General features: G+C 34.0%; 1 protein-coding gene across 1 annotated transcript in view; it reads right to left on the bottom strand.

Moving 5' to 3' along the window:
• Positions 1–6,247: 6,247 nt before the first annotated feature.
• LOC133630269 (divergent protein kinase domain 2A) overlaps positions 6,248–20,000 on the bottom strand; it is a 482,954-nt gene continuing 469,201 nt past the window's right edge. Inside the window, exon 4 of the mRNA XM_062021750.1 lies at positions 6,248–7,300. Coding sequence (XP_061877734.1) covers positions 6,960–7,300 — 341 coding nt within the window. The 3' untranslated portion in view covers positions 6,248–6,959. The remainder of the gene's footprint in view (positions 7,301–20,000) is intronic.

Raw genomic sequence — 20,000 nt, forward strand, 5'->3', positions numbered from 1 at the left:
CAAGAACAAGAACAAAGAGAAGAACAACAACAACGAGAAGAAGAAGAAGAACAACAAAGAGAAGAAGAAGAAAGAGAAGAAGAAGAACAAGAACAAAGAGAAGAACAACAACAACGAGAAAAAGAAGAAGAACAACAACAACAAAGAGAAGAAGAAGAAGGAGAAGAAGAACAAGAACAAGAACAAAGAGAAGAACAACAACAACAACGAGAAGAAGAAGAAGAACAAGAACAAAGAGAAGAAGAAGAAGAAGAAAAACAAGAAGAAGAAGAAGAAGAACAAGAAGAACAAGAAGAAAAACAAGAAGAAGAAAAAGAAGAAGATGAACAAGAACAAGAAGAAGAAGAAGAAGAAGAAAAAGAATAAAGAGAACAAGAACAAGAACAAGAAGAGCAACAAGAAGAAGAAGAAGAACAAGTAGAAGAAGAACAACAACAACAAGAAGGAGAAGAAGAACAAGAAGAACAAGAAGAAAAACAAGAAGAAGAAAAAGAAGAAGATGAACAAGAACAAGAAGAAGAAGAAGAAGAAGAAAAAGAATAAAGAGAACAAGAACAAGAACAAGAAGAGCAACAAGAAGAAGAAGAAGAACAAGTAGAAGAAGAACAACAACAACAACAAGAAGGAGAAGAAGAACAAGAAGAACAAGGAAAAGAAGAAGAACAAGAACAAGAACAAAGAGAAGAACAACAACAACGAGAAGAAGAAGAAGAAGAAGAACAAGAACAAAGAGAAGAACAACAACAACGAGAAGAAGAACAACAACAACAAAGAGAAGAAGAAGAAGGAGAAGAAGAACAAGAACAAGAACAAAGAGAAGAACAACAACAACGAGAAGACGAAGAACAAGAACAAAGAGAAGAAGAAGAAGAAGAAGAAGAAGAAGAAGAAGAAGAAGAAGTGTGAACACATTTTGTTCCATTCTCAGTCAATGCATTTTTCGCAGCATTTTGTTTGCCAAGCAAGAAGAGTCTTTTACATTGATTATTGACATTTTTTAAAATAATTTTTTTTAAATTCTGAATGAATTTAGAATCAGAAGGAATAGGAATCGCGATTTGGATGTGAACTCATTTTGTTCCACCCTGAGTCAAGTCACTTTTAGGAGCAGTTTGTTTGCCAAGCAAGAAGAGTCTTTTACATTGATTGTTGAAAAAAATAAACCAATATATATTTTTAATAAAAAATTTTAAAATAAGGAATCTATGTAGAATCAGAAGGAATAGGAATCGCCATTTGAATGTGAACACATTTTGTTCCATCCTTAGTCAGTGCATTTTTTGCAGCAGTTTGTTTGCCAAGCAAGAAGAGTATTTTACATTAATAATTGAAAAAATATATATATATATATTTTTTTGATCAATTATTAAAAATTCTGAATCTATTCAGATTCAGAAAGAATAGGAATCCCGATTTGGATGTGAACACATTTTGTTCCATTCGTAGTCAATGCATTTTTCGCAGCAGTTTGTTTGCCAAGCAAGAAGAGTCTTTTACATTGATTATTGAAAAAAATTTTATATATTTGTTTTAAATACATTTTTTAGAATCAGAATGAATAGGAATCGCGATTTGGGTGTGGACACATTTTGTTCCACCCTGAGTCAAGTCACTTTTAGGAGCAGTTTGTTTGCCCAGCAAGAAGAGTCTTTTACATTGATTATTGAAAAAAATAAACACTTTTTTTTTTCAATACATTTTTTAAAATAATGAATCTATTTAGAATCAGAAGGAATAGGAATCACGATTTGGATGTGAACACATTTTGTTCCACCCTGAGTCAAGTCACTTTTAGGAGCAGTTTGTTTGCAGAGCAAGAAGAGTCTTTTACATTGATTATTGAAGAAAAAAAAATCTATATATTTTTGAATAATGTGTCTATTGATGAGGTGGCGACTTGTCCAGGGTGTACCCCGCCTTCTGCCCGATTGTAGCTGAGATAGGCTCCAGCGCCCCCCGCGACCCCGAAGGGAATAAGCGGTAGAAAATGGATGGATGGATGGATGTCTATTTAGAATCAGAAGGAATAGGAATCGCCATTTGAATGTGAACACATTTTGTTCCATCTTTAGTCAATGCATTTTTCACAGCAGTTTGTTTGCCAAGCAAGAAGAGTCTTTTACATTGATTATTGAAAAAAATAAACAAATATACATATTTTAATCCATTTTATTAAATAATGAATCTATTTAGAATTAGAAGGAATAGGAATCGCGACTTTGATGTGAACACATTTTGTTCCACCCTGAGTCAAGTCACTTTTAGGCGCAGTTTGTTTGCCAAGCAAGAAGAGTATTTTACATTGATTATTGAAAATATATATATATATATATATATTTTTTTTTTTAATACATTTTTTAGAATCAGAATGAACAGGAATTGCGATTTGGATGTGAACACATTTTGTTCCACCCTGAGTCAAGTCACTTTTAGGAGCAGTTTGTTTGCCCAGCAAGAAGAGTATTTTACATTAAATTATTTTAAAAAAAAATATATATATATATATATATATATATATATTTTTTTTTTTTTTTTTAAATAAATTTTTTAGAATCAGAATGAATAGGAATCGCGATTTGGATGTGAACACATTTTGTTCCACCCTGAGTCAAGTCACTTTTAGGAGCAGTTTGTTTGCCAAGCAAGAAGAGTATTTTACATTGATTATTGGAGAAAAAATAAAATAAAATAAATAAAAAAATAAATATATATATATATATATATATATATTTTTTTTTTTTAATACATTTTTTAGAATCAGAATGAATAGGAATCGCGATTTGGATGTGAACACATTTTGTTCCACCCTGAGTCAAGTCACTTTTAGGAGCAGTTTGTTTGCCCAGCAAGAAGAGTCTTTTACATTGATTATTGAATATATATATATATATATATATATATATATATATATATATAATATATATATATATATATATATATATATATATATATATATATATATTTTTTTTTAATACATTTTTTAGAATCAGAATGAATAGGAATCGCGATTTGGATGTGAACACATTTTGTTCCACCCTGAGTCAAGTCACTTTTAGGAGCAGTTTGTTTGCCCAGCAAGAAGAGTCTTTTACATTGATTGTTGAAAAAAAAAAACAAATATACATATTTTAATCAATTTTATTAAATAATGAATCTATTTAGAATCAGAAGGAATAGGAATGGCGACTTGGATGTGAACACATTTTGTTCCACCCTGAGTCAAGTCACTTTTAGGAGCAGTTGTTTGCCAAGCAAGAAGAGTATTTTACATTGATTATTGAAAAAAAAAATAAAATAAAATATATATATATATTTTTTTTTAATACATTTTTTAGAATCAGAATGAATAGGAATCGCCATTTGGATGTGAACACATTTTGTTCCACCCTGAGTCAAGTCACTTTTAGGCGCAGTTTGTTTGCCAAGAAAGAAGAGTCTTTTACATTGATTATTGAAAAAAATAAACAAATGTTTTTTTTAATCAAGTTTTTTAAATAATGAACCTATTTAGAATCAGAAGGAATAGGAATCACGATTTGGATGTGAACACATTTTGCTCCACCCTGAGTCAAGTCACTTTTAGGAGCAGTTTGTTTGCCAAGCAAGAAGAGTATTTTACATTAATAATTGAAAAAATATATATATATATATTTTTTTGATCAATTATTAAAAATTCTGAATCTATTTAGATTCAGAAAGAATAGGAATCCCGATTTGGATGTGAACACATTTTGTTCCATTCGTAGTCAATGCATTTTTCGCAGCAGTTTGTTTGCCAAGCAAGAAGAGTCTTTTACATTGATTATTGAAAAAAAAATTATATATTTGTTTTAAATACATTTTTTAGAATCAGAATGAATAGGAATCGCGATTTGGGTGTGGACACATTTTGTTCCACCCTGAGTCAAGTCACTTTTAGGAGCAGTTTGTTTGCCCAGCAAGAAGAGTCTTTTACATTGATTATTGAAAAAAATAAACACTTTTTTTTTTTCAATACATTTTTTAAAATAATGAATCTATTTAGAATCAGAAGGAATAGGAATCACGATTTGGATGTGAACACATTTTGTTCCACCCTGAGTCAAGTCACTTTTAGGAGCAGTTTGTTTGCAGAGCAAGAAGAGTCTTTTACATTGATTATTGAAAAAAAAAAATCTATATATTTTTGAATAATGTGTCTATTGATGAGGTGGCGACTTGTCCAGGGTGTACCCCGCCTTCTGCCCGATTGTAGCTGAGATAGGCTCCAGCGCCCCCCGCGACCCCGAAGGGAATAAGCGGTAGAAAATGGATGGATGGATGGATGTCTATTTAGAATCAGAAGGAATAGGAATCGCCATTTGAATGTGAACACATTTTGTTCCATCTTTAGTCAATGCATTTTTCACAGCAGTTTGTTTGCCAAGCAAGAAGAGTCTTTTACATTGATTATTGAAAAAAATAAACAAATATACATATTTTAATCCATTTTATTAAATAATGAATCTATTTAGAATTAGAAGGAATAGGAATCGCGACTTTGATGTGAACACATTTTGTTCCACCCTGAGTCAAGTCACTTTTAGGCGCAGTTTGTTTGCCAAGCAAGAAGAGTATTTTACATTGATTATTGAAAATATATATATATATATATATATTTTTTTTTTAAATACATTTTTTAGAATCAGAATGAACAGGAATCGCGATTTGGATGTGAACACATTTTGTTCCACCCTGAGTCAAGTCACTTTTAGGAGCAGTTTGTTTGCCCAGCAAGAAGAGTATTTTACATTAAATTATTTAAAATATATATATATATATATATATATATATATATATATATATATATATATATATATATATATATATATATATATATATATATATATATATATATATTTTTTTTTTTTTTTTAATACATTTTTTAGAATCAGAATGAATAGGAATCGCGATTTGGATGTGAACACATTTTGTTCCACCCTGAGTCAAGTCACTTTTAGGAGCAGTTTGTTTGCCAAGCAAGAAGAGTATTTTACATTGATTATTGGAGAAAAAATAAAATAAAATAAATAAAAAAATAAATATATATATATATATATATATATATATATATATATATATATTTTTTTTTAATACATTTTTTAGAATCAGAATGAATAGGAATCGCGATTTGGATGTGAACACATTTTGTTCCACCCTGAGTCAAGTCACTTTTAGGAGCAGTTTGTTTGCCCAGCAAGAAGAGTCTTTTACATTGATTATTGAATATATATATATATATATATATATATATATATATATATATATATATATATATATATATATATATATATATATATATATATATATATATATATATATATATATATTTTTTTTTTTTTTTAATACATTTTTTAGAATCAGAATGAATAGGAATCGCGATTTGGATGTGAACACATTTTGTTCCACCCTGAGTCAAGTCACTTTTAGGAGCAGTTTGTTTGCCCAGCAAGAAGAGTCTTTTACATTGATTGTTGAAAAAAAAAAAACAAATATACATATTTTAATCAATTTTATTAAATAATGAATCTATTTAGAATCAGAAGGAATAGGAATGGCGACTTGGATGTGAACACATTTTGTTCCACCCTGAGTCAAGTCACTTTTAGGAGCAGTTGTTTGCCAAGCAAGAAGAGTATTTTACATTGATTATTGAAAAAAAAATAAAAATAAAATATATATATATATTTTTTTTTAATACATTTTTTAGAATCAGAATGAATAGGAATCGCCATTTGGATGTGAACACATTTTGTTCCACCCTGAGTCAAGTCACTTTTAGGCGCAGTTTGTTTGCCAAGAAAGAGAGTCTTTTACATTGATTATTGAAAAAAATAAACAAATGTTTTTTTTAATCAAGTTTTTTAAATAATGAACCTATTTAGAATCAGAAGGAATAGGAATCACGATTTGGATGTGAACACATTTTGTTCCACCCTGAGTCAAGTCACTTTTAGGAGCAGTTTGTTTGCAGAGCAAGAAGAGTCTTTACATTGATTATTAAAAAAAAAAAATCTATATATTTTTGAATAATGTGTCTATTTAGAATCAGAAGGAATAGGAATCGCCATTTGAATGTGAACACATTTTGTTCCACCCTGAGTCAAGTCACTTTTAGCAGCAGTTTGTTTGCCCAGCAAGAAGTGTCTTTTACATTGATTATTGAAAAAAAATAAACAAATATACATATTTTAATCAATTTTATTAAATAATGAATCTATTTAGAATCAGAAGGAATAGGAATGGCGACTTGGATGTGAACACATTTTGTTCCACCCTAAGTCGAGTCACGTTTAGCAGCAGTTTGTTTGCCAAGCAAGAAGAGTCCGGGACACAAGAGTACGTTTCTGTATCGAGATATAGATCTTCTTTTATTCCAATCATGAAACCACTAAAAGTTGCCAATACAACTTTTGAATGAAAGGCACAGGAACAACCAGACCAGGCTGATAGGAGACTGAAAGCAAAGGACGGTACAAAAGACGCACGTACAAACGTCCGAGAGTCCGAGGAACACAAACATGTTCCCGAGAGCAGAACTTGGGTTTTCTTTTTCCAACTATTGCTTTTTTCCCAGACGGAGGCTGCGACCGCCGTGTCGTCAGGACACGTAAACGTTAGCTTCAGCCTCTTTGGTCTCCGCCGTAACAGAATGCTCCAGCCACAGACTCGACAAAGGGGGGACAAGACGATCGCCACGACGACAACAACGTGATTGACGGCATCCGAGCGGCTCCTCGGGCGCACTCGTGCTACCTCCGCAGCCGTGCTACTTGGGGGGGGGGGGGGGGGGAATAAACCGATCCGAACGTAAACGCGGCAAATGTGGCGAGTTTTTATGAAAGAAAGGAAGTCTTCGCCGAGAGGATGCGTCCCGCTCAAAGGAGCGGTAAAGACATCGTGCGCGCTTCCGGGATCCAGTCAGTCGCCGAGGCCGTGGATTACCTGGCGGGGGAGGAGTCGGCCGACAGCCTGGTGAGGAACTCGCGCAGCTCCTTGGCGGCCTGGAAGCGGCCGTAGCGCCTCTTGGGCCGGGTGCACTCGTCCAGCAGCGCCTCCAGCTGGCCGTCTTTGGCTACGTGGGCGGGGGGGTCGTGGAGGAGGCCCCCCGTGGTGCCCCGCCAGGTGGCGTAGCGAGACAGCAGGTTCTGGCACACGGCGTAGTAGTTGTGGTCCACGGTGACCCGGGTGCACAGGGAGTCCTTGGAGAAGGACAGGCAGGCCTCGCGGTCGCACTCCTCGAAGCGGCTCTCGTACCACACGTCGTAGTTCTCCGGCTTGTCTGCGGGGGGACACGGGGGCGTTACATGTTGCCACGACAACCACAACACACAATATATGTATATTACCATTTTTGAAGATAATGAATCGATTTAGAATCGGGATAAAAATAAATCTTAATTCAGATGTGAAACTATTTTCTTGCTCTAGCGCCCCCTAGGAAAAAAACAAAAACTGCGTGTAACTCCCACTAGGAAGGTCGCAGAGACATGAAACAAAAACCTGTATGTAGGTCTCACTTAGACCTACAATTCATAATGTCACATCCTCGGGCAAAAACCAACAGGAAGTTGGCAATTTCCCCTTCAACACAAAACACTCATTTTTGCCTCTTTGAGCTGTAATTTGACCCCCTTAGAATACTTCAAAACTCACCAACATTTTTACACACATTGGGACTGGTGGAACTTGCCATCTAAGAAAAAACCGAACCCCAAAACTCAAAAATTGCGCTCTAATAAAACAGAGACAAAACTGCTTCTCAGAGGAAAACACAGACAAAACTGCTTGTAACTTCCGGTAGGAACGTTTTAGAGACATGAAACAAAAACCTCTACGTAGGTCTCACTTAGACCTACATTTCATAGATTGAAATCCTTCAGCAAAAATCAACAGGAAGTTTGATATCCCCACTTCAAAACAATTTTTTTTTTAAAAAGCGGTCACCAAACATCAAACGTTATCTCCTCTGAGCGCATTTGTCGTTTTGGCTTCAAACTACTACAGGAGAGAGATTGAACCTGATTAAAAGTTGGCGAAAGCATTTTAATAAGTGCTACGGTTTTGATTTTACGAGCCTTCAAAGAAAAGAACCACTGTGACACAACTTCCTCTAACTCCCAGTACGAATATCGTAGAGACATGAAACAAAAACCTCTATGTAGGTCTCACTCAGGACTACCACTGGACAAAAGTATTGGGACACCTAGGACTAGCACCTGCCAAAATGCGGACCCGACCAACGCTGCTTGCAGCTTTATTTTTAATGTAATTTGTTTATTACTATTTTCATTCCAAATGTAAAGTTTTTACTTTTTATTTGATAAAGTAATTATTTATTTTATTTATTCATCCAAACATTTTAAATCTTTATTTTTTTTTAACTTCATTTTTTTTTAATAAAACTTGAATATAATTTAGTTTTGTGCTTAAACCAATTCATGGGAAAAAAATGATCTACAGTTTGTTTTTTAGTTAAACAAACAAACACAGGGGGCCGATCCCACTTCCTGTACCAACAATGTGCGCCACAAGGGACAAAGTTCCTGTTCAGGGACATTTGTCTTATCAGTGACGGAGCAGGAAGGGGCTAGGAGCACCATTGTGATAATAATTATAGTGTTGTGCTTTTAATTCATCTATCAGAATGTTGGTCCATGCCTCAGAGGCAGGTTATGTTTTTACCAGTGTGTGTGTGTGTGTGTGTGTGTGTGTGTGTGTGTGTGTGTGTGTGTGTGTGTGTGTGTGTGTGTGTGTGTGTGTGTGTGTGTGTGTGTGTGCGTGTCTGCCCACCTAATCTGGAGGGGATCCATATTGCACAACAATGTAAAATGTTGTTATCGAGTTATTGAGGAGACATTTTGGCTCAGGATGAAAGTTTTGTGCACAATTGTTCTTTTCTCTTCACCTTGAGATTTCATTTGAAAGGAGAGGAAAAAAAACAAACAAAAAAAACAATCTGGGAGTGGACAGCAGCTGAGGTGAAAGCTTTTCAGACTCGGAGAGAACAAACAATATTTGATGCTCTGCGGCCAAAGAAGACGAGCTTTTCATTGGGCATAAATGAGCCACTCTGGAGATTTATTAAGAGAATAAAAGTCTTTCTGCCGCGTATTTCCTGATGCTTTTTTGTAAAGGGACGTGTTGAAATACACAATCATGTAAATGTGTTGGAATACACATGAACCATATACCAGTGTATAAGACTGTATATAACACCAGTATATAACACCAGTACATAACACCAGTATATAACACTGTATATAACACCAGTATATAACACCAGTATATAACACTGTATATAACACCAGTATATAACACCAGTATATAACACCAGTATATAACACCAGTACATAACACTGTATATAACACCAGTATATAACACCAGTATATAACACTGTATATAACACCAGTACATAACACCAGTATATAACACCAGTATATAACACCAGTATATAACACCAGTATATAACACCAGTACATAACACCAGTATATAACACCAGTATATAACACCAGTATATAACACCAGTATATAACACTGTATATAACACCAGTACATAACACCAGTATATAACACCAGTATATAACACCAGTACATAACACCAGTATATAACACCAGTACATAACACCAGTATATAACACTGTATATAACACCAGTATATAACACCAGTACATAACACCAGTATATAACACTGTATATAACACCAGTATATAACACCAGTATATAACACCAGTATATAACACCAGTACATAACACCAGTATATAACACTGTATATAACACCAGTATATAACACCAGTATATAACACTGTATATAACACCAGTACATAACACCAGTATATAACACCAGTATATAACACCAGTATATAACACCAGTATATAACACCAGTACATAACACCAGTATATAACACCAGTATATAACACCAGTATATAACACCAGTATATAACACTGTATATAACACCAGTACATAACACCAGTATATAACACCAGTATATAACACCAGTACATAACACCAGTATATAACACCAGTACATAACACCAGTATATAACACTGTATATAACACCAGTATATAACACCAGTACATAACACCAGTATATAACACTGTATATAACACCAGTATATAACACCAGTATATAACACCAGTATATAACACCAGTACATAACACCAGTATATAACACTGTATATAACACCAGTATATAACACCAGTATATAACACCAGTATATAACACCAGTACATAACACCAGTATATAACACCAGTATATAACACCAGTATATAACACCAGTATATAACACCAGTACATAACACCAGTATATAACACCAGTATATAACACCAGTATATAACACCAGTATATAACACCAGTATATAACACCAGTACATAACACCAGTATATAACACTGTATATAACACCAGTATATAACACCAGAATATAACACCAGTATATAAGACTGTATATAACACCAGTATATAACACCAGTATATAACACCAGAATATAACACCAGTATATAAGACTGTATATAACACCAGTATATAACACTAGTACATAACACCAGAATATAACACCAGTATACAACACCAGTATATAACACCAGTATATAACACCAGTATATAACACCTGTATATAACACCAGTATATAACACCAGTATATAACACCAGTATATAACACTGTATATAACACCAGTATATAAAACCAGTATATAACACCAGTATATAACACCAGTATATAACACTAGTACATAACACCAGAATATAACACCAGTATATAAGACTGTATATAACACCAGTATATAACACCAGTATATAAGACTGTATATAACACCAGTATATAACACTGTATATAACACCAGGATATAAGACTGTATTTAACACCAGTACATAACATCAGTATATAACACCAGTATATAACACCAGTATATAACACCAGTACATAACACCAGTATATAACACTGTATATAACACCGGTATATAACACCAGTATATAACACTGTATATAACACCAGTATATAACACCAGAATATAACACCAGTATATAAGACTGTATATAACACCAGTATATAACACCAGTATATAACACCAGTATATAACACCAGTATATAACACTAGTACATAACACCAGTATATAACACCAGTATATAACACCAGTATATAACACCAGTATATAACACTGTATATAACACCAGTATATAACACTGTATATAACACCAGTATATAACACTAGTACATAACACCAGAATATAACACCAGTATATAACACTGTATATAACACCAGTATACAACACCAGTATATAACACCAGTATATAACACTGTATATAACACCAGTATATAACACCAGTATATAACACCAGTATATAACACTGTATATAACACCAGTATATAACACCAGTATATAACACTAGTACATAACACCAGAATATAACACCAGTATATAAGACTGTATATAACACCAGTATATAACACCAGTATATAAGACTGTATATAACACCAGTATATAACACTGTATATAACACCAGGATATAAGACTGTATTTAACACCAGTACATAACATCAGTATATAACACCAGTATATAACACCAGTATATAACACTGTATATAACACCAGTACATAACACCAGTATATAACACTGTATATAACACCGGTATATAACACCAGTATATAACACCAGTATATAACACTGTATATAACACCAGTATATAACACCAGTATATAACACCAGAATATAACACCAGTATATAACACCAGTATATAACACCAGAATATAACACCAGTATATAAGACTGTATATAACACCAGTATATAACACCAGTATATAACACTAGTACATAACACCAGAATATAACACCAGTATATAACACCAGTATATAACACCAGTATATAACACTGTATATAACACCAGTATATAACACTGTATATAACACCAGTATATAACACAGTATATAACACTGTATATAACAAATGTATATAACACCAGTATATAACACCAGTATATAACATAGTACATAACACCAGTATATAACACTGTATATAACACTGTATATAACACCAGTACATAACACCAGTATATAACACCAGTATATAACACCAGTATATAACACTGTATATAACACCAGAATATAACACCAGTATATAAGACTGTATATAACACCAGTATATAACACCAGTATATAACACTAGTACATAACACCAGAATATAACACCAGTATATAACACCAGTATATAACACCAGTATATAACACTGTATATAACACCAGTATATAACACTGTATATAACACCAGTATATAACACAGTATATAACACTGTATATAACAAATGTATATAACACCAGTATATAACACCAGTATATAACATAGTACATAACACCAGTATATAACACTGTATATAACACTGTATATAACACCAGTACATAACACCAGTATATAACACCAGTATATAACACTGTATATAACACCAGTATATAACACTGTATATAACACAGTATATAACACTGTATATAACAAATGTATATAACACCAGTATATAACGCCAGTATATAACATAGTACATAACACCAGTATATAACACTGTATATAACACCAGTACATAACACCAGTATATAACATAGTATATAACACCAGTATATAACACCAGTATATAACACTGTATATAACATAGTACATAACACCAGTATATAACATAGTATATAACACCAGTATATAACACCAGTATATAACACTGTATATAACACCAGTACATAACACCAGTATATAACACCAGTATATAACACTGTATATAACACCAGTATATAACACTGTATATAACACCAGTATATAACACTGTATATAACACCAGTATATAACACTGTATATAACACCAGTATATAACACTGTATATAACATAGTACATAACACCAGTATATAACAAATGTATATAAAACCAGTATATAACACTGTATATAACATAGTACATAACACCAGTATATAACATAGTATATAACACCAGTATATAACACCAGTATATAACACTGTATATAACATAGTACATAACACCAGTATATAACATAGTATATAACACCAGTATATAACACCAGTATATAACACTGTATATAACACCAGTATATAACACTGTATATAACACCAGTATATAACACTGTATATAACACCAGTATATAACACTGTATATAACACCAGTATATAACACAGTATATAACACTGTATATAACAAATGTATATAACACCAGTATATAACACTGTATATAACATAGTACATAACACCAGTATATAACATAGTATATAACACCAGTATATAACACCAGTATATAACACTGTATATAACATAGTACATAACACCAGTATATAACACTGTATATAACATAGTACATAACACCAGTATATAACACTGTATATAACATAGTACATAACACCAGTACATAACATAGTATATAACACCAGTATATAACACCAGTATATAACATAGTACATAACACCAGTATATAACACTGCATATAACATAGTACATAACACCAGTATATAACACTGTATATAACATAGTACATAACACCAGTATATAACATAGTATATAACATAGTATATAACACCAGTATATAACACTGTATATAACATAGTACATAACACCAGTATATAACATAGTATATAACATAGTATATAACACCAGTATATAACACTGTATATAACATAGTACATAACACCAGTATATAACATAGTATATAACACCAGTATATAACACCAGTATATAACACTGTATATAACATAGTACAAAACACCAGTATATAACATAGTACATAACACCAGTATATAACACCAGTATATAACACTGTATATAACATAGTACATAACACCAGTATATAACACCAGTATATAACATAGTACATAACACCAGTATATAACACTGTATATAACATAGTACATAACACCAGTACATAACATAGTATATAACATAGTATATAACACCAGTATATAACACTGTATATAACATAGTACATAACACCAGTATATAACATAGTATATAACATAGTATATAACACCAGTATATAACACTGTATATAACATAGTACATAACACCAGTATATAACATAGTATATAACACCAGTATATAACACCAGCATATAACACTGTATATAACATAGTACATAACACCAGTATATAACATAGTATATAACACCAGTATATAACACCAGTATATAACACTGTATATAACATAGTACATAACACCAGTATATAACACCAGTATATAACATAGTACATAACACCAGTATATAACACCAGTATATAACATAGTATATAACACCAGTATATAACACCAGTATATAACACCAGTATATAACACTGTATATAACACCAGTATATAACACCAGTATATAACATAGTACATAACACCAGTATATAACACCAGTATATAACATAGTACATAACACCAGTATACAACACCAGTATATAACACCAGTATATAACACCAGTATATAACACCAGTATATAACACTGTATATAACACCAGTATATAACACCAGTATATAACACTGTATATAACACCAGTATATAACACCAGTATATAACACCAGTACATAACATCAGTATATAACACCAGTATATAACACAGTATATAACACCAGTATATAACACCAGTATATAACACCAGTATATAACACTGTATATAACACCAGTATATAACACCAGTATATAACACCAGTATATAACACCAGTACATAACATCAGTATATAACACCAGTATATAACACAGTATATAACACCAGTATATAACACCAGTATATAACACCAGTATATAACACTGCATATAACACCAGTATATAACACTGTATATAACACCAGTATATAACACTGCATATAACATAGTACATAACACCAGTACATAACATAGTATATAACACCAGTATATAACATAGTATATAACACCAGTATATAACATAGTATATAACACCAGTATATAACATAGTACATAACACCAGTACATAACATAGCATATAACACCAGTATATAACATAGTACATAACACCAGTATATAACATAGTACATAAGATAGTATATAAGAGTGGAACAAGCTCCCTCAGTGAAAAGAGCGTGACATCATCCCAGGTCCTCTTTGCAGCAGTCAAGCAGAACATTTAAAGGGAACAAGACTTTCTTCTCAAGGACGAAGCTGAGCTAAGCAAAAAAATAAAAAGTAAAAGTGTGAGCGCTCTTTTGTGTGAGTGTCATTGCAAAGAAGGAAGTGACATGTGCAGAGTGGCAATCATGTGGAGATGTGATGGGAGGCAGAAGATGACATCATCATTGCAGCTTGACTCCCAGCTGGGAATTACAGGACATTGTCATTATGGACTTCATAGTACTAATTGTCACTTATGGACTCCATAAGTGACAATTAGGACTATGGAGTCCATAATGACAATTAGGACTATGGAGTCCATAAGTGACAATTAGGACTATGGAGTCCATAAGTGACAATTAGGACCGTGGAGTCCATAAGTGACAATTAGGACTATGGAGTCCATAATGACAATTAGGACTATGGAGTCCATAATGACAATTAGGACCGTGGAGTCCATAAGTGACAATTAGGACTGTGGAGTCCATAATGACAATTAGGACCGTGGAGTCCATAAGTAACAATTAGGACTATGGAGTCCATAAGTGACAATTAGGACTGTGGAGTCCATAATGACAATTAGGACCGTGGAGTCCATAAGTAACAATTAGGACTATGGAGTCCATAAGTGACAATTAGGACTATGGAGTCCATAATGACAATTAGGACCGTGGAGTCCATAAGTGACAATTAGGACCGTGGAGTCCATAAGTAACAATTAGGACCATGGAGTCCATAAGTGACAATTAGGACTATGGAGTCCATAATGACAATTAGGACTATGGAGTCCATAAGTGACAATTAGGACTATGGAGTCCATAATGACAATTAGGACTATGGAGTCCATAATGACAATTAGGACTATGGAGTCCATAAGTGACAATTAGGACTATGGAGTCCATAAGTGACAATTAGGACTATGGAGTCCATAAGTGACAATTAGGACTATGGAGTCCATAATGACAATTAGGACTATGGAGTCCATAAGTGACAATTAGGACTATGGAGTCCATAATGACAATTAGGACTATGGAGTCCATAAGTGACAATTAGGACTATGGAGTCCATAAGTGACAATTAGGACTATGGAGTCCATAAGTGACAATTAGGACTATGGAGTCCATAAGTGACAATTAGTACTGTGGAGTCCATAAGTGACAATTAGGACTATGGAGTCCATAATGACAATTAGGACTATGGAGTCCATAATGACAATTACGACTATGGAGTCCATAAGTGACAATTAGGACTATGGAGTCCATAATGACAATTAGGACTATGGAGTCCATAAGTGACAATTAGGACTATGGAGTCCATAAGTGACAATTAGGACTATGGAGTCCATAAGTGACAATTAGGACTATGGAGTCCATAATGACAATTAGGACTATGGAGTCCATAATGACAATTAGGACTATGGAGTCCATAAGTGACAATTAGGACTATGGAGTCCATAAGTGACAATTAGGACTATGGAGTCCATAAGTGACAATTAGTACTATGGAGTCCATAAGTGACAATTAGGACTATGGAGTCCATAATGACAATTAGGACTATGGAGTCCATAAGTGACAATTAGTACTATGGAGTCCATAAGTGACAATTAGGACTATGGAGTCCATAAGTGACAATTAGGACTATGGAGTCCATAAGTGACAATTAGGACTATGGAGTCCATAAGTGACAATTAGGACTATGGAGTCCATAATGACAATTAGGACTATGGAGTCCATAATGACAATTAGGACTATGGAGTCCATAAGTGACAATTAGGACTATGGAGTCCATAAGTGACAATTAGGACTATGGAGTCCATAATACAATTAGGACTAGGATCCATAAGTGACATTAGGACTATGCTAGTCATAAGTGATCAATTAGGAACTATGGAGTCCATAAGTGACAATTACGGATGGAGTCCATAAGTGACAATTAGGACTATGGAGTCCATAAGTGACAATTTAGGACTATGGAGTCCATAAGTGACGAATTAGGACTATGGAGTCCATAAGTGACAATTAGGACTATGGAGTCCATAAGTGACAATTAGGACTATGGAGTCCATAAGTGACATTAGACTATGGGAGTCCATAAGTGGACTGAATTAGTGACTATGGAGTCCATAGTTGACAATTAGGACTATGAGTCCCATAAGTGACAATTAGGACTATGGAGTCCATAAGTGACAATTAGGACTATGAGTCCATAAGTGACAATTAGGACTATGGAGTCCATAAGTGACAATTAGCTATGGAGTCCATAAGTGACAATTAGGACTATGGAGTCCATAAGTGACAATTAGGACTATGGAGTCCATAAGTGACAATTAGGACTATGGAGTCCATAAGTGACAATTAGTACTATGGAGTCCATAAGTGACAATTAGTACTGTGGAGTCCATAAGTGACAATTAGGACTATGGAGTCCATAATGACAATTAGGACTATGGAGTCCATAAGTGACAATTAGGACTATGGAGTCCATAAGTGACAATTAGGACTATGGAGTCCATAAGTGACAATTAGGACTATGGAGTCCATAAGTGACAATTAGGACTATGGAGTCCATAATGACAATTAGGACTATGGAGTCCATAATGACAATTAGGACTATGGAGTCCATAAGTGACAATTAGGACTATGGAGTCCATAAGTGACAATTAGGACTATGGAGTCCATAAGTGACAATTAGGACTATGGAGTCCATAAGTGACAATTAGTACTGTGGAGTCCATAAGTGACAATTAGGACTATGGAGTCCATAATGACAATTAGGACTATGGAGTCCATAAGTGACAATTAGGACTATGGAGTCCATAAGTGACAATTAGTACTATGGAGTCCATAAGTGACAATTAGGACTATGGAGTCCATAAGTGACAATTAGGACTATGGAGTCCATAAGTGACAATTAGGACTATGGAGTCCATAAGTGACAATTAGGACTATGGAGTCCATAATGACAATTAGTACTATGGAGTCCATAAGTGACAATTAGGACTATGGAGTCCATAAGTGACAATTAGGACTATGGAGTCCATAAGTGACAATTAGGACTATGGAGTCCATAATGACAATTAGGACTATGGAGTCCATAAGTGACAATTAGGACTATGGAGTCCATAATGACAATTAGGACTATGGAGTCCATAAGTGACAATTAGGACTATGGAGTCCATAAGTGACAATTAGTACTATGGAGTCCATAAGTGACAATTAGGACTATGGAGTCCATAAGTGACAATTAGGACTATGGAGTCCATAAGTGACAATTAGGACTATGGAGTCCATAAGTGACAATTAGGACTATGGAGTCCATAATGACAATTAGGACTATGGAGTCCATAAGTGACAATTAGGACTATGGAGTCCATAAGTGACAATTAGGACTATGGAGTCCATAAGTGACAATTAGGACTATGGAGTCCATAATGACAATTAGTACTATGGAGTCCATAAGTGACAATTAGGACTATGGAGTCCATAAGTGACAATTAGGACTATGGAGTCCATAAGTGACAATTAGGACTATGGAGTCCATAATGACAATTAGTACTATGGAGTCCATAAGTGACAATTAGGACTATGGAGTCCATAAGTGACAATTAGGACTATGGAGTCCATAAGTGACAATTAGGACTATGGAGTCCATAAGTGACAATTAGGACTATGGCAGTGGAGGCTGGTGACTTCCAGAATTGAGGAGGCCATTTTTTTCCGCTTGCTCACTTCACTCGCGATGGAATGTTCCCTGTTCTCTTATCTGTCTTTGTGCTGGCCAAAGGCATACTATTTGGAGTGTAAGCTACAGTCAGAAAGTTCTTGCTGATGCAATTCATTGTGCAGAGCTTAGCCTTGTGCCTTCCTGAAGAAATTACATTGCTGTAAGTCTATGAGCCTGCCTGATAATTAAGCTGAGAAATGACATTTGGATGTTATATAAACGCCAAGTGAACATGTGTAAAAGGCAGGAATTTTAATTATGTAGTTAAAAACAATTTTGTTTAGCTTACATTTTTCATTCTTCTACAGCTTCAACATGTAATCACCAATTTAATCAAGTTTAGCATATAAAAAAGATAAGATAACACTTTCTTTATCATATGTAGTTTTATTCAATATATTTAATATAAAATATGTAAAAATATGGTTCCAGTTGGTTTTATCTGCTGAGAAACACAGACAAAATGGAGTGTTATTACTACTGAGAACTAGTGGTGTAACACTGGTAGAGACATCTAATTAGTTCAACTCACATCTGGTTTAGCTGAGGGGCGGCATGCTCTCTCCTGGACTCCACTCCATATCTATCTCCAGCCCAAGATCTCAAATTGCGCCAGAATCTCGCCGATTTCCGAGGTCGTTTTAAGCAAAAGTATTTGGCTATATGAGCTATAAACTTCACGGATGATAGCCAGGGGTGTTCTCTAAATTTCCTGAAAAGCACAAGTTGATAGGACACTCGTAGCCACTATGGCGAGTGTTTGTTTGACTGAAGTGGCTGGCGAATTCTCAAAATGGCTTCTGTGTTGATTAGGAAAGGAAAGGATTGATTCCAAATGAACCAGTAGCATGTGATTGGACGAACAAAATGTCAATCTTTCAGCCCTGGACACAATGCATGGTGAGGCCAGGCCTCCGTTGCCCACCCATTTTCAGTGATCTGGCCAATCACATATTGGCATGAAAAAGCATGCATTACATTGACTTCTATGAGAAGCTAATTTCCTAGGGGAGGCCTGGCCTCCCTTAATACAAACTGATAGGGAAATCTGGCCTGTTGCTTTACAATTGCAATATTGGGTTTTAGCCATGGGAACATTTAGATTTATGAACAAAACTAAAATAATATGAATATAAAAAATAAAAAATATGTTT

This window comes from Entelurus aequoreus, linkage group LG15 (assembly GCF_033978785.1).
Source record: "Entelurus aequoreus isolate RoL-2023_Sb linkage group LG15, RoL_Eaeq_v1.1, whole genome shotgun sequence".
In the NCBI taxonomy this organism is placed as follows: Eukaryota; Metazoa; Chordata; class Actinopteri; order Syngnathiformes; family Syngnathidae; genus Entelurus; species Entelurus aequoreus.